The sequence below is a fragment of the Phaseolus vulgaris genome, chromosome 3, assembly GCF_000499845.2.
Source record: "Phaseolus vulgaris cultivar G19833 chromosome 3, P. vulgaris v2.0, whole genome shotgun sequence".
In the NCBI taxonomy this organism is placed as follows: domain Eukaryota; kingdom Viridiplantae; phylum Streptophyta; class Magnoliopsida; order Fabales; family Fabaceae; genus Phaseolus; species Phaseolus vulgaris.
The window spans coordinates 17,161,088-17,178,228 of NC_023757.2; the positions used below are offsets into that span (position 1 = coordinate 17,161,088).

General features: G+C 40.6%; 2 protein-coding genes and 1 long non-coding RNA gene across 3 annotated transcripts; 1 reads left to right on the forward strand and 2 right to left on the reverse strand.

The window, feature by feature from the left end:
* Nucleotides 1-6,960: 6,960 nt before the first annotated feature.
* LOC137839246 (uncharacterized) lies at nt 6,961-8,256 on the reverse strand. Its single transcript, XM_068648368.1, has one exon. It carries the CDS (start codon nt 8,254-8,256, stop codon nt 6,961-6,963), a length of 1,296 nt encoding a protein of 431 aa, XP_068504469.1.
* A 3,310-nt stretch (nt 8,257-11,566) lies between these two features.
* On the forward strand, nt 11,567-12,167 carry LOC137805827 (uncharacterized). Its single transcript, XR_011080250.1, has 3 exons — nt 11,567-11,705; nt 11,784-11,888; nt 11,963-12,167. It is a non-coding gene; the product is annotated as an uncharacterized lncRNA (long non-coding RNA).
* Nucleotides 12,168-15,054: 2,887 nt separating this feature from the next.
* LOC137806814 (uncharacterized) lies at nt 15,055-16,152 on the reverse strand. Its single transcript, XM_068607115.1, has 2 exons — nt 15,997-16,152; nt 15,055-15,790 (listed from the first exon to the last, which is right to left on the reverse strand). Exon 2 carries the CDS (start codon nt 15,778-15,780, stop codon nt 15,307-15,309), a length of 474 nt encoding a protein of 157 aa, XP_068463216.1. The 5' UTR covers nt 15,781-15,790; nt 15,997-16,152; the 3' UTR covers nt 15,055-15,306.
* Nucleotides 16,153-17,141: the final 989 nt, after the last annotated feature.

Consider the following 17,141-nt stretch of genomic DNA (forward strand, 5'->3'; position numbering starts at 1 on the left):
TATAAATGCTTTTTCTGCAGAAAATGCTTCAGATTTAATCAGGTACAACACAAGCACCAGGGATTTGTCTTCATAAAATAGGGGGAGATTGTTGAACCAAGTGGTGTTCAATGTTTTGAAGAATCCAAATCCTTTAAAGGATGTTGAAGCCTCTGCTTTGCTTGATGTTGCTGTGCTGGTTTAAGCTTTGTTCTAGGGTAGTTTATATGTTGTAATCCACCCTTTGATTAAATCTCAAGCAATTAGCATCTCAATCTTTATGAAAGTAAAATGTTTTTCAAACTAAGTTGAAACAACCGATTGTTTTGTCGAAACAACCGATTGTTTAGACTTAGGTGTTTTGAGAAAGATTGAAAACTGTTTTTGAATGGTTGAAACTGTTAAGTACCAAAACAACCGATTGATTCGAGGAAACAACCGATTGTTTGTTTTGGAACCATAACAGAAAAACTGTTTTGTGTTTGACTGAGCTTTAAATGCTTTAACTGAATACGCTCTAGTCATTAAATGTTTTGACCAATCTTTTAATGCTATTTAAGAGTTTGTTAAGATTTGATAACAAACTACATCTTTAAATATATTAAGAAAAACATATTTGAGAATTAAGAATTTTTTTGACAAAGTTTTTCTAAAGAGTTTTTCAAAGTGCTGAGATTGCTTAAGAGTTTGTGATTGATCAAGGTGCTGGAATAGGATTCTACTTGTATTGATTTCAGATATTCATCTGTAACAAGTGTAATCTTTGTAATTTGTTGAACAATTCGTTTCTGTGTTTGCTGAGATTGGTTGTGTGTTCTTGAGGTGTTCAAGATCAGCAATCTTAGTATTGGTCAAGGAGAGTGTGTTTCTAGAGGTGTTCAAGGTCATTCTCTTGGTTGTTGGGTAAGTAATCTAGTGGTGATTACTTAGTGGATATCCTCAGGGTTCTGAGAAGACTGGATGTAGCTCTGGATTTGGAGTGAACCAGTATAAACAACTGTGTAAAATTTCTCTATCCCTATTTCTTTAAATTCAGTTTTGTCATTTTGAAACTGGTATAAACAACCGATTGTTTCGCTAAAACAACCGATTATTTTTCTAGCTTTGTGCTTTTGCTGTTTGTTTTGAAAAACTGAATCCTTAATCAAGGTTCTTTTGATGAATTTTCATTCTAAGCTGAAAAGTTTACTAAAATCTCTCTTAAACAATTCACCCCCCCTCTCATTTAAGGCCATATATTCTAACAAGAAAGACCCCGGGAACAATCTTCCCATTATCAACCAAGCTCGACGCGGAAAAGGGCGTAGTGTCCACTTCTGGATGCGCACAAGCAACTTGAGCGAGAGCATCCTTGAAACCCTCGTCGTAAACATCCAGAACGTCTCCAGTCAGGTCAGCCTCAGCTTCCTTAAACCTTTTGGCTTGCTGACGAAACTCGGCTTTCTCCCAATCCAGTTGCACCTCAAGGTTGGCGGACCTTCGTTCAAGCCCCGTAATCTTGGCTTTGGACTCCTCCTCGACCTCTTCCAACTCAAAGACCTGAACCCGCAGGGACAGAACTCTCACCTCCAGCGTAGTAACCTCTTGGCGCTTGGTGTGGAGAAGCTTCGAGAAGTGGACCAACTCTTCTCTCAGAGTCGCCTCACGGGCAACAAACGAGTGAGCTGTCGAGGAGTCCCCAGATTCAGCCCTGGACAATAGAACGTTGAACTGAGCGAGAAGCGCCCCGAAGTCGAAACCTAGTTTCTCCCTGGCAGCAGCTTCATCCAGGTCCACAATCACCTCTTGCTGAAAGCCCTTGATGGCATGTTGAAGGACAAGGGGCAGTTCAGGGGCAGAAGAAGTAGAGACATCAGTCCCGCCGAGACTAGGGAGCAGAGAAACACCGGTTGAGCGACCACAGGGCGAGGCAGAGCGACCGAAGGAAGAATAGTGTGATACCATCACCGGAGTAGGTTTGGGTTTTTTGTAGATTGGCCCCTCGGCAGAATCCTCGTCTGACTCAATCACCACGGCTTTACCTCGGCAAGAAAGGGAAGTGGGAGACGGTTGAACGGTGGGAAGAGGGACCGAAACCCAGGATTGGAGGGAACGGGTGAAGATGCAGTGGCGGCGAGGGTGCAGGCATGTTGAAGAGAAGTGCCCACGTCCCTAGAAACCCTATGAAGACGAGTGAGAATATTAGTTAACTTGGCCCGTTTTTCCTCGGTTAAACCCATGCCTGCACACAAAGTTCAAGAGATATGGAGATAAACCAGGCGAACGTGTGGAAGGAAAGCGCAAACGCGACATTACAGGAACAAGAAACAACATCTACAAGAGTTTAGGGTTTCTTGAATCAAAAGGAAACCCAGAAACAAAAAGCGATCCATGCAAAGATTAAGTAAACAGGCAGTATCCATAACCAGTAAACATGGGTGAATGAGAGTCAGTGTTCATACCTGCAGTCGATAGCGAATGAAACAGAAACGCTCAGAGGGAGTGTGAGAATGCTTGGGGAAGAAGGCGAAACAATCAAAAGGTTTCGGAGAATGATGTAACAAGCGATTAGACGCTCACGTTTTCCAGAGTTTAAAAGAAAACGAAGAAGCGTAAGCAACGTTAAACCCTAGCCGTTGATCAAGACACGTGTGCACAAATAAGACAAGCCCGGAAAGACATCACTTTGGCGCCGTATTTACGTCCTTTCGCACAGAGCCACGTAGATCACCTAGGGCAAGGACTTAGCCTCTTCGTTGAACGAGTTACAGCTCGAGGCTGGGGGGCTTGTGTACCGACCAGTCCCTGGGCGTTGACTAACCACTGGTAATGCTGGTGCCACGTAAGCGGGTCCCACGAGCAGTGCGAGCCAGTACCTCGCAAAGCATGTGCGCCAAGGAGCCGAGAGTGCTCAGGCATCGGTCATCAAGATGCACCGACTTGCCACTAAACAGTGTGGAGAGGTCGGACATCGTATCCAAACAGTAGATATGGGCCACGAGAAGTGGATCCCAAATCACACACTAGTTATCAGTAAGGGAGAAGCCTCACGAGTGCCCATGCGTGTAGAGTGGACGACGCATTCAGGCGTGACACAAAGTATAGAAGCCACTAGAAGGATATGGCCAGCAAGGGCCACGATTAGGGGCGAGCTGCATGCATGGCACGTGAACAGCTAGGGCACTCTCAGAGACGGGTGACCCAAGAGATCAGGTGCACGAGGAGGCATCTAAGTGGTCATCCCGTTAGAGGTTGTACTCCAGTTAGGTACCCCACGCGCTAGATTATCCTAAGAGTAAGGTAACAACAGTGTTGGGGCCCGTCCATCAGAAAGGCCCATTTCAGGTAAACAGGAAACCCTAGTTTTTAGTCTATAAATAGTAAGTTAACAAGCTTGGCCAGGGGAGAATCCTCTTGCGCCGTTACACACACACAAGGGCAAGAGTATACAGTTTTTGGTTTTTCCTAGCCCTAGTACTGACTTGAGCATCGGAGTGCAAACGGCCGCTAGGGCGCCCATTGTCTTTGTGTTTCAGGTGTTCATCGCAGGGAAACCATACACGAATGCAGGGACTCTGGACTTGAGCGTGACGTAGACGTACGAAGGCGTTTCGAGTCAACCGACAGGAACAACTATCATTTGTCTCGCTTGGCTATCTGTCTGTGTTTGGCTACCCCGCGAGGGTGGCTACTTTCTTTAACCTTTTGCTGTACAGAATTTAATCATGCCTTCCCTCGTAGGAGAGTTTTAACCGTGGGAGACTAAATTGCTTGTTTGGGAGGTCCCTACTGCCTCCAACTTTTTTGTGTATTACCTCGAAGAGAAGGTCTCCATTTTGCTCTCGAACGGGTGACCCCTTGCAAGAGGGAGATTCCCTCAGGGAACCACATTACTTCCGCTCCTGGCTATCACCACAAAGGGAGATTTTACTTATTTCTGCGAACCATACTATTCTCGGACTTCGTGAACTCACGTAAGAGGGAGGTCCACTCGGGGTACCATATTACTTCCACTCTTTACCTTATCACTACAAGGGATAGGTTCATTTATTTCTACGAACCATACTGTTCTCGGACTTGGTGAACTCACGTAATAGGGAGGTCCACTCGGGGTACCATATTACTTTCGCTCTATACATTATCACTACAAGGGAGAGGTTCATTTATTTCTACGAACTATACTATTCTCGAACTTGGTGAACTCACGTAAGAGGGAGGTCCACTCGGGGTACCATATTACTTCCGCTCTTTACCTTATCACTACAAGGGAGAGGTTCATTTATTTCTACGAACCATACTATTCTCGGACTTGGTGAACTCATGTAAGTGGGAGGTCCACTCGGGGTACCATATTACTTCCGCTCTTTACCTTATCAGTAAAAGGGAGAGGTTTCATTTATTTCTACGAACCATACTATTCTCGGACTTGGTGAACTCACGTAAGAGGGAGGTCCGCTCGGGGTAACATATTACTTTCGCTCTTTACCTTATCACTACAAGGGAGAGGTTCATTTTTCCCAATGTACTTTAACTGAATAACTTTTATTTGGGTGACCTCGTTAAAAAACCCCTTTGAGGGAAAATGCAAAGTTTAACTAAAGTAAAATTTCAAATTGGTTGCATTCCATGTGCGAGGAATTGCACCACCTTCTAACGTCTCAAGCCTATATGCCCCATTTTCGAGGGCCTCCATTATTCTAAAAGGACCGGTCCACTTGGGGGATAATTTGTTTTCTAACTGGTACGGGTGAGCTTTCCTCATTACCAGGTCGGCGACCTAGAATTGCCGAGGTCTTAGCTTGGAGTTGTACTTGTACTCCACCCTCCTTTTCAGAGTTTCGGCTTTGATCCTTGCTTCTTCTCTCACCTCGTCCAGTATGTCTAAGTTCACCTTTCTCTCCTCGTTTGACTCTTCGACTACGAAGTTCTGGAAACGCGGTGAATTCTCCAGGATTTCTACTAGGATCATAGCGTCCGAACTGTATACCAAATTAAACGGTGTTTCCTTGGTGGTGGACTGAGGGGTGGTGTGATAGGCCCAGACAACTCTAGGAACTTCTTCTGCCCACGTCCCTTTGGCTTTGTCCAATCTTCTTTTCAGACCCCTGAGCAGAACGCGGTTGGCCGACTCGACCTGTCCATTTGTCTGAGGGTGTTCTACCGATGCAAACATTTGCTTTATTCCCAACTCTACGCATAACTTACCCACCTGCTGGCTTGCGAACTGGGTACCATTATCAGATACTAACCTCTTCGGGATCCTGAATCGGCACACTATATTTTTCCACACAAAGTGTTGAACTTTGTGGGTCGTGATCTGTGCTACTGGTTCCGCTTCAATCCACTTCATGAAGTACCCTATGGCAACCACGAGGTACTTCATCTGCCTTAATGCTAAGGGGAAAGGCCCAAAGATATCGATTCCCCACGTATGAAATGGCCACGGGCTGTATATTGATCTCAACTCTTCTGGGGGCGTGTTGTGCCAATCGGCATGTTGTTGGCACTGCTTGCATCGTTGGGCGTATCTTGTGCAGTCTTCCCTCATGGTTGGCCAGTAATAACCTGCACGGAGGGCTTTTGACGAGAGAGATTGGTCGTCGATGTTACTACCGCATATTCCTTCGTGTAGTTCTGCCATGATGCGTGTGAACTAGTCACCGTCCACACATACCAATATGAGATGGGTGAACCCATGCCTGAATAACTTTCCATCGATTAAGGTGCACTTACTTGAGTTTTTCTTTACTTTCGGGGCTTTTGTGGGATCTAGTGGGAGTATTCCATCGGTCAAGTAACAACGGTAAGCTGTCATCCAAGTTTCTGCTTCTTCGACGTGATGAACCTGTGGTATTACCATTCCAACAACCGGGTACCTGCTTATTCTAGGCATTTTCACTGTCTCCTGAGCGATCTCCTCCTCATCCCTTCCGATGTAACCACGTGCTGGATCTCTGCCATTTTGTTCGTGATTGTTCGAGGTGTCTTCAGGGTTTCCTGAATCACCGTCCTCTGTCGGCCCCCCTTGCCCGAACTGGCGAGTTTGGCAAGCAAGTTAGCTCGGGAATTTTGCTCTCTAGGTACATGGACTAGCTCGAACACATCAAACGATTCTTTCAACACCTGGACGTATTCCAAGTATGCGGCCATCTGGGGATCTTTAGCTTGGTACTCCCCCGTGACCTGTCCTGTGACCATATTTCAACGAGATCGGGCTTTTCATATTTATTATGGCAGCACACTTCTAGGGGTTTGCCTCGATTCCTCGCTCAGTGAGTAAGAAACCTAGGAATTTTCCTGCCTCTACTCCGAACACGCACTTCTCCGGGTTCAATTTTAACCTGTACTTCGCTATCGTAGTGAATAGCTCTTCCAAGTCGGTTGCGTGTTGTTCCTTTTGCTGGGTTGTGACCACCATGTCGTCCACATACGCTTGGACCTTCCGCCCCAATATTGGAGCTAGTACCCTGTCCATTAGCCGTTGGTAGGTGGCCCCTACGTTCTTTAGCTCGGAAGGCATGGCTTTATAACAATAGCAGGATGATTCGGTCATAAATGTTGTCTTACACTCGTCCCTAGGATGCATCATGATCTGGTTGTAGCCGGAGAAGGCATCTAGGAAGCTGAGCAATCTGCACCCGGAAGCACTGGCTACTAGGGCATCAATACTGGGCAACGGGTAAGAATCCTTTGGGCAAGCTTTGTTAAGGTCTGTGAAGTTGACACACATTCTCCACTTCCCGTTAGCTTTCTTTACTAGCACCACATTGGCCAACCATTTGGGATACTGGATTTCCCTGATGTGGCCAGGTTTCAACAACTTCGTTGTCTCTTCCCAAATGACATGTCGCTTTCTTCGTTAAACTTTCGTCTTCTTTGGCGGACGGGCCGGACGCTAGGGTCCATGGTGAGGTGATGACACAAAAAATCAGGGTCAATTCCGGGCATGTCGACTGCGGACCATGCGAAGGCGTCGAGATGCCTTGCTATGACTTTGGAGATTTAGTCCCGCAACTCTATGCTCAAGGATTTCCCTAGTTTAAACATCTTCCCCCCGATCTCCCTTTCTTCTACCCCTTCGGCAGGCTCGGGTCGATTTTCCCGGACGGTCTCTTCTCGGGTCACTCTATCTTCCTTTGATGGTCTGGACATGACGGAGAATATTCCTCCCCTTGTTTTTAAACTGTTTTCGTAACACCTCTTAGCCTCTTCCTGATCAAACTTAATGGTGATCACTGCTCCCTCGAGGGAGGGCATCTTCACTTTCATGTATCTAGTGGATGGAACCGCCTTCAACTTGTTCAAAGCTGACCTTCCTAATAGTATATTGTAAGTTGAGGGGGCATCGATAACAAGGTACCTGATTTTGGTGGTGCGTGAAGACAGGTTGTCCGCGAAAGTGGTACTTAGCTCAATATACCCACAGACCTCTACCTCGTTCCCGGTAAATCCGTGCAAACGTCCGGCATAGGGTTTCAGTTGGTCCAAGGACAACTGTAGACGATTGAAGGTTGTTAAGAACATGACATCGCCTGAACTTCCTTGATCTATAAGGACGTGGTGTACCCTTCTTCCAGCGGTGATTAGGGAAATCACCATTGGGTCGTTATCGTGAGGTACGACGCCTTGGAGATCAGCTTTCGTGAAGGTGAGGTCGACATCGGGAGCGAGATCTGTCTGTTGTGTTTCGACCATTGCCTGGGAGGTACACCCCTCTTTTGGGAAACCCCCCGAGATAGTGTTTACCTTTCCTTGAATAGGAACTTCGTGCCCCTGATCCACTCCTGTAGCCACCAATGTCTGATCGTCCGTTTCTTCTTGCAGGTAGTCCTTCAGGAACCCGCTTTTTACCAACTCGTCTAGTTGATGGGCCAGGGCTAGACAGTTCCGTATATGGTGGTCATTCGCTTGATGGAATTCACACCAAGTGTTCTTATTGGGCCCCATTTTCCGGTCAGTCTTTGCTGGTATCTTTAACCTTGTCGCTACGTTGGGAATAGCGATCAACTCCTGAAGCCCCACCCGAAAGTTATGTTTTGGGGGAGGATCTCGTCTGGTTCGTGCCCCCCTTGGGGTCCGTTCATAGGGTTTCTCTAGTCCCTTCTTCTCTGTTGTTGCTTCATGAACTCTCAAAGGCGGGGGCCGGGTGGCTGCCCTTGGCCGGACAGGGGGCACAAGACACTGTTTCTGCGTTATGCGATCATCTGCGGCAATGAGGACTAGCGCACGACGTCGAATCTCTGTGAACGTCCTCGGGTAGACCCTCAGTAGTGATTCGCTGAAGGGTCCTGGTAGCATTCCTTGACAAAGGCATGAACTACCATAGCCTCATCGGTGGGCTTCAGGCGGACACTTGAATCGCAAATCTGTTCAGGTAGTCTTTCATGGATTCCTCCTACTACCGTTTGACATCAAAAACGTCGTAGGAGAGTCGGGTAGGGGCCTTGTTGAAAAGATACTGTTCCCTGAACAGTGTGGCAAATTGATCGAAACCAGTAATGTTTCCGTCGGAGAGGCTGATGAACTACTCCAATGTCGCGCCCGATAGGGTGCTCATCAACATCTTACAGTAGACGGCGTCAGAGCCGCCGGTGAGCATCGTTTGGGTGTGAAATGTCGTAAGGTGGGCCTCCAAGTCTTCTACTCCTATGAAGGAGACCTTTGGACCTAGGGACGTTGTTGGCAGCGCAACATTCATGATCGCTTGCGAGAACGACATAGGACGTGCCCTGTCGACCGCATTTGTAATTCAATTCAGAATGATTTACAAATGCGGTCATAGTAAAGACCGCATTTGTAAATCATTTTAATTGATTTACAAATGCGGTCTTACCCTAGAACCGCATTTGTAAATCAATTTTACCCTAAAAATTGAAGCGCGCCACTAGTTTTCACTTTCACTTTCGTCTTCTCCGCTCTTCGTTTCAACGTTCTGTTTCAGTTCCCTTTGCATTGTAAGTTTCAGCTCTCTCCGCTTCAACGTTTGTTTTCGTTTTCGTTTTTGTCATTGTCATTATTCACTTCCTTGGCATTGTCATTTCGTTTCCTAACTCGTTTTTGGCATATAGCTGGTTACTGTTCTATTGGGTTCGCTGGTTTTTTCTGCTCCGCCACTGCCACAGCTTCCGCCACCGCCGCAACTTCCGCCACCGCCTTCGCCTTCGTCTTCGTCTTCGTCTTGTGCCTCTGCCACTCCGATCACCATCAACCTAAAGGTTGGTGTTGTATATAATATTTATTTAATATTTTGAATTTATATTTAATATTTTGAATTTATATTTAATATTTTGAATTTTTATTTAATATTTTGAATTTTTATTTTTCTGTATTATAATATATATTTAATTAATAACTAATACAACTTGGAATTTATAACTAATAACTAATAATTTATATATTTGTGTGTATTTTGAATTTTTGTATTATATAATTTCTATTTTCTTAAATTTATATTATATATTTAGTTAGTTTTTAATTACATTTTAATAAAAGTTTTATGTTATGTTAGTTATTGTTACTTTTAGAATAGAAATATCGTGTTTGGATTGAGTCCGGGGGTGTTCGACCCTCGGCAAATGTGTGAGATTGAATAGAATACTAATTATTATAAAATCCTAACTATATTCCAGAATATATAATGGATTGAAGTTGGATTAATGTTGTTCGTATAAGTGATGAGTACGAAAGGGGAGTAGAGGAATTTATACAATTTGTGCAGCGTAACGCGATTATTAATGGTCATGATGGAGCAAAGATCAGGTGTCCGTGCGTTAACTGTTTTGAATGGAAGGATACTGGATGTGAATATCATGAGGGAACACCTGCTGTGTGATGGGTTTCTTCGATCTTATACAACTTGGACATGGCATCGTGAATTATTAAATTTACCACGTGTTTCCGTAACTAAGGAATATGTGGGTTCTACCATGGATGAAGCAGTACACGATGATGGAGATGATGATCGATTGGAGGACATGATTCGTGATGTGAGAGCTGAGTGTTTTGCAAAAGCGCATGGATATGAAAGTATGTCAAAAGATGCAGAAACTCCTTTGTATCCTGGATCAACTAACTTCACACGGTTGTCGGCGGTGTTAAGATTGATGAATTTGAAGGCAATAAACGGATGGACTGATAAAAGCTTCACGGAATTGCTCCAGTTGTTGAAGGATATGCTTCCAGAGGGAAATAGTCTACCTAATCGTAATTACGAGGCCAAAAAGATTCTTTGTCCAATGGGTATGGAGTACAAAAAGATACATGCATGTCCTAATGATTGTATATTATACCGGAAAGATTTTGAATTGTTGAAAAGTTGTCCGAGGTGTGGGTTATCACGTTATAAGTTGAAACAAAAAGATGATGATTCTATTGATGACATGGAAAAGCATGGACCCCCAATGAAGGTTATGTGGTATCTTCCCATCATTCCAAGGATGAAGCGTTTGTTTGCAAACCCAGACGATGCTAAGAATCTTAGATGGCATGCAAATGAGAGGAAATGCGATGGCATGTACCGACATCCAGCTGATTCTATTCAATGGAAGAAATTTGATGATGACTTTCCAGAATTTGGTAAAGAATCAAGAAATATCCGACTTGGTTTTGCTATAGACGGAATGAATCCGTTTGGTAATATGAGTACAAATCACAGTTCATGGCCTGTATTACTAGTTATTTACAACTTACCTCCTGGATTGTGCATGAAGCGAAAATACATGATGTTGTCTATGATGATATCCGGTTCGAAACAACCAGGGAATGATATTGATGTTTATCTAAGTCCCCTAATTGAAGATTTGAAGTTAATGTGGGACCAGGGTGTCGAAGTATTTGACGGATTTGCTAATGAAACTTTCAAGCTTCATGCCATGTTATTTTGCACCATCAATGACTTTCCGGCATATGGTAACTTATCAGGTTATAGTGTTAAGGGTCACAAAGCGTGTCCAATATGTGAAGAAGACATTGCTTCTCAACAATTGAAACATGAAAGGAAAACAGTATATCTTCGGCATCGGAGGTTTCTTAGAAGTCATCATCCTTACCGGAGGTTGAAAAAAGCCTTTAATGGACACCAAGAGGGTAGTGGTCCACCAACTCCATTAACCGGTGTTGAGGTTTACGAAAAGGTAAATAACATAGACCACACCTTCGGTAAGTCCAAAAAAAAGTCATCTGTGACAAATGTTTGGAAGAAGAAATCAATCTTCTTTGATCTTCCGTACTGGTCGAGGTTAGAAGTCAGACATTGTATAGATGTAATGCATGTTGAGAAGAATGTGTGTGATAGCTTAATTGGTACACTTCTTAACATTAACGGGAAGACGAAGGATGGTCTAAATGCTCGTCAGATTGGCAATGATCCTTTTCCAGTTCCGTGGGATAATACATTTTTTCAAATCAACACTGAACTGCCACTGATGATTTACAACACAGATTTATCAGAATTTATATCTGGGAAACAGGAGCTCAATATAAGTATAATTCAATTTTTTATGATGTAAGTATCTTTACCTATTATTCAATTTACTTTATGTTAAATTATTATTGATTATGCTTTAACTAAAAACTTTTAGGTTTTTGCATAAAGTCTGTATCACTGAGGGGAAGGAAAATATGTATGGATTCTTAGATCCTGCATATACTAATCCCGTTGGACCAAACTCAACTGAGACTCAAGCATACATCACTAACATCCTGGAAAAAGAGGGAAAACAAATTTATTTATGCCCTTATATTAATGAGTAAGTTTAATTATATGTCATCAATTATTATTATTTCATGTTTTAAATATTTACTAACTCTTTTCAATGATCATATAGGCATCATTGGCAGTTACTTGTCTTATCAATGGTTGATAAGACTGCTGTGTGGTTCTGTTCCCTACACAAGAAGATGCCCACAAAATTTAAGGATATCATTGATACGTAAGTATAGTATAAACTTAACTTTGTATGTTACTAATTAACCATCTACTAACGAGGTTTTTTGTATTAACCAGTTCATGGCGTGGATATAACATCCTAAAAGGTCGATCCAGTTCAAATAATTTGAACTACATAAGAGTAAAGGTTTGTAATTTTTTTCTTTCTCTATTATCATTGTTTATCAATATACTAACATATTACTTTTTATTGAATTATAGTGTAATAAACAACCAGGAAGCTATGAGTGTGGCTATTACATTATGCAATGGATGATTACCATTATAAGACTAGGTGTTAAAACTGGTTGGAAACAGGTATATGTTAAATCATTTCTATAATTCTTGAATATATATATATATATCTAGAAACTAATTTATGTCAACTTTGCAATGCATTTATTCACAGAAGAAACACCAATGAGTGAGGAAGGCATTTCATATGTTAGAGATTCTTGGTCCACATATTTCATTAATTTTTATAACTCTAGCATAGGTAAACAATAGTGGTTTTATTATATGTAATTTGATCACTTGTAAATGTACATTTTGATGATTTCAATTGATTACTACATTTCTGTATTTGTCTGGCTGGGTTTGATCATTATGCAGGTTATTTAAATATATGGTTTCTGCACAAAACAGAGTGTACTTTAAAAAAAAAAGCACTATTTACAAATGCGGTCTTGGTAAATGACTGCATTTGTAAATAGTGATTTATGAATGCGGTTTTTACCAAGACCGCATTCATAAATCCTAAACCCCAAACCCACTCCCTAATTTAGAATAATATACAAATGCGGTTATTTTAGGTAACCGCATTTGTAAATGTGATTTATGAATGCGGTCATAGGACCGCATTTGTAAATTCCAGATTTACGAATGCGTGCTGATCAAATGCGGTTCTATGACCGCATTTGTAAATTTAAAATAGCCGCATTTGTTTTACATATCTGCACTAGTGGTAGCTTACTAGGGTTCTTAACACCCTTTATATAGGTTGAAACTAAGGTTTGCCTTTGTTTTGTTACCACTGTTTAAGGTTCCTTGGGAAATATCCTTGTGCCGCTATTGCGTAATCTTCGTGTATCTGGCACATGAACTTCCTTTAACTGGAGTGCAAAGAATAATCAGAGTGTCGCCTAGGTCCCAACTTGGTGCACCTAATATTCCGCGCCATCTGTTTCGCGGGTGCCCTAGTACCCACGTGCCATGCATGCAACTTCTCTGGAAACCCTAATTCTACTGGGCCCTTACGCCTCCTAGGATTACCCACTATGTTGCGCCTTCATGCGTCATACATTCCTCATGCATGGATCCCTCGTGCCTTAGGCTTCCCATACATCTGTTACCTTAACGAATTTCTAGGGACCCACCTTACGGGGCTTTTACTTCATCCTGACGGCCGATGTCTGATCTTATCCCCCTGCAAATGAGGTCCGATATCGATCTCCGACATTAGGTTTAGGATAGCAAACCCAAAGACTAACCAATCCCCTAGTAAGTGCGTTTGGGACCCACCTTAAGTGACCCTCTTTCATTACCATACACCAGTGCGCGATGTCTGAGGTCAGTCTCTGGATCAATGACCGAGGACTGGTCGGGACAGTGACCATTTAATATCATATTCACTCAACTCTTAAACACAACACAACTTATTTTTGTAATCTCAATCTACCTTTAATCAAAATATTAACTTTAATTATCTTATTAAAATAGACTTTAACATAAAATTTTATTCTACTCCGACATGTAATTAGACTACTTCAAACTCATTATGATTATAGAATGTTTAAAGTTCTCGTCTAAAATTAACATTAAATTTCTAACTCACACATACATGAAATTCTTCAATTCAAACCAATCTTAACACAATATTATTTCACTAGTAATTCACTTTCTAAATAGATCTCAAAATGCAATAATAATGTCTGGTGCAAAAATAAAGTATAAAACTAAAAATAATAATAATAATAATAATTTATCTCCGTATTAAGTAATGTCGAGTATAACAAATATTTTCGTCAACTTCTCACACATGTTCAAATGCGCTCAAAAGATGTAGCTGCTTTCTCAAATATTGTTATTGAAAAAGAATGAAATACGATTTAAAAGAAGGTATGAGAGTGCGGATATTAAAACTGAATTTTTATAATTAATATGGTGATAGGAAGGAAAAAGTATGAAGTTACATGAAGAATTTACCTTTATAATACTTTATCCAACAACTAACTCAAATCTAGTTAATATTATTTAATTCTTATATGAAAGCTGAAAAAAAATAATCAAAAGTAGTCAAATAAAATAATACAAATGTTCATACCGATTCAAACGAGGGTTCATACTCATTCAAACGAGTGGTTATTCTTTTATAAAATTAGTTTTTAATAATTTCTTTTTGTTACATAATTCTTAAAATTTTGTTCAAGATTTTATCGTTAGAGTTAATACTAAAGTAAAGTAAGTGATAGAAGACAATAAAAACAAAATAACTAATACTAGTTAAATATTATTACTCTCTTAAATAATAATATATAAAAGTTGACGTCAAAAAATATTTTTTAATAATTATTAAAGTATATCTACAAATACGAAATAAAAAATTAGTTTTATTAATCTAATTTTTCAATAAATTTAAAAAGATTAGTCACTTTTAATTGATTTTTTTTCCATCTAGTACACTTGGTTTTTATAAATGCTTGCTCATTTAACTCTTCAAAATATATAGAAAATTGATTTTCTTTACTAAAAAAGTTTAATTTGTTACACTCTATTTTTTCACCGAACCGATCCATGTAAACAAAATTATTTTAATAAAAGCTACTTTGTTGGCAAACTCATTTTAAATTCAATAACCAAAGGCTTTTTAAGGATTTGAAGAACATTCATAGTATGAAAATCCTTCATGAAAATGTTTATATCATAAAAAAATAAAATTATTTTTTCATAGCCTAAAAAGCAACTTATATAAAAGGGAAGAATTCTACGAGAAATCAAATGAAAAAATGGTTCTCACCATCCCCTCATTCACTCTTTCATTCTCAAAATTACTGAAGAAAATACAAGAAACACCCTCTCTCCCTCCCTGCCTCTTCCTTACATATACCTGAAAACAAAGACGGTATAAATCCTTATTCTAGAGCATGAGAAGAGGAGAAGATCTAAGATAGTTTTTATATCGCTCCAGATTTAAATGATAATATATGTCCATGTAATTTAATTTGGAGAATGAAAAAGGGTGAGATGAAATTGGTGAGAATGTGTTTGAGATCCATGCAGAAAGAAAAGGATTTAAATTACAATGGAAAAAGATGAAGAATAATGTCTGGGAGTGGGACTAATAATATATTAAATATTTTACACCTAACTTTCTGAACTCTATATGAGATGAAGAAGCATAGAGAATGTTGGTGGTGGAGTGGTCAGAGAGGGTGTTTGAGGAGAGAGCTCCAGATGCAATCCACATCCTCTGCTTCATGCTCTACCATATCACTCTCAAATGGCTGCCATGCAATATCCTCCAACTTGTCTTCAGGAGTCTCAAACAAGCCATATGCCCTGGACAAATCAACAGTGGAAGCTTTGGAGGATGCGTCTTCTTGTTGTAGCAATGATGAGAAATTGTCTTCAAAATCCAAAAAGTAGTCCTCTGATTTACACGTCACACCATCTTTCAGCCATGGGAAATCAAAGACCCCAAGTGCCAACTGGGACTCCCATGCATCTGAAGAACAACCCGCCTTCTGCTTCTCCTTCTTCTCTTTTTCCACCTCCTTCATCAACTTCATGCCACGCACGTCTCTTCTCTTTCCGTTAACGTTGTTCTCATTCTCATACCATTCCTTCTGCCTTTCATCCTCTCCTTGTCTTCCTCTCTTCATCTTCTGCTGCTCCATTTGTAAAACACTGCAAGATTTGCAAAAGGCTAATTATTAATTAAATGGTATACATTTTCACACAAGATCGAACACAAAAAACAAGATCCTTTCTAACTGAAACATGCATTTCGCCATCTCAGATTTAATTAATGAATGCATCTCATGGGGTGAAGAAATGGAATAGACAAAAGATGATATGAGGTTATTGAAAGAGTAATGGGGTAGTTGGGGCACCTTTAGACGAGTCTTGAGGCGAAGAAGGAAGCTAGGTAGGATGGGTATATATATATATTAGGTATGCATCTGAGGGTGGTAACGTATGCATGTGTTAAATGATTAGAAATGGTAAAGGTTACACACACGCCACGCCATATATATAAATATATTAAGCTAAAACCGTCTAAACTCATCGCACAAACACATGCATGAGCACACTGTCACACATTTTATTTCATGCCATCCACCCTTCCCCCGTGGCCTAAGACCAACAAAAGCAATCTGAGATAGCTGTTTTCTCCTTCTTTTGCGTCTCTAATTTTGGCCACCACAAACAATCAAAGGGGGTTTATATTTAACGTTCCCACACTCTCCACTACCAATCAAAGGGGTTTTTTTGGTAACCAACTATTGGGCTCGTTATTGTGGCACCGTTTTTGTGATTTCTGTCCTGTGATGAGCCATGATCTATCGCAAAAGAGTACCATATTCAATTCAACTATCAATTTGATCCATTTTGTTAATGCACACATGTCTTGATAGATTACTGTAGCGATTATCACGAGGTTAGTCACGTTTTCACTGAATGTTATAAAACTAGGCAGGAAAATTATGCATGGATCTAATTGGAGTGGGTTATTGATTATGAGATTTGATTTTACCCTTAGCTTGGATTAAACATGGAGCAAAACTATATTGTTGGAATTGCAAATGAACTTTAGCATCTAGAATTTCATGAATTTCAAATTTAATCTTGCACTATTGATTTTTGTTAAGGACAATTAGCCCCTTATAATTTTTGTGAAGCATACCCAAAATCAGTAAATTGGTTCTTTTCCAGCACGTGAAAATTTTATGCAGATATTTGGGATCAAGTTTCCAATATATTCAGCTCAATGATAATAAATCAACTGACAAGATGTATCTGTATGAGGGCAACAAATCCATGCAGAGAAATAAAAATTGGAATATCAAATGGTAGCTTTCAGAGATAAAAACATGTATAATTTTTTTTCTCCTGTTAGAATGAAAGTTTCATATGAATAATTTACATATACCTATCGAAATAAAATCCCAATACCGTTGAACACATAAAATACTGTATTTAAGTTCTATTTTAAAATGTTTAAATACCCACAACAAACAAATGTATACAGTAATTG

What these genes read in the sequence shown, in the direction of transcription:
- LOC137806814 (XM_068607115.1), bottom strand. Translation starts at nt 15,780, where the DNA reads ATGGAGCAGCAGAAGATGAAGAGAGGAAGACAAGGAGAGGATGAAAGG.
- LOC137839246 (XM_068648368.1), bottom strand. Translation starts at nt 8,256, where the DNA reads ATGCTACCAGGACCCTTCAGCGAATCACTACTGAGGGTCTACCCGAGG.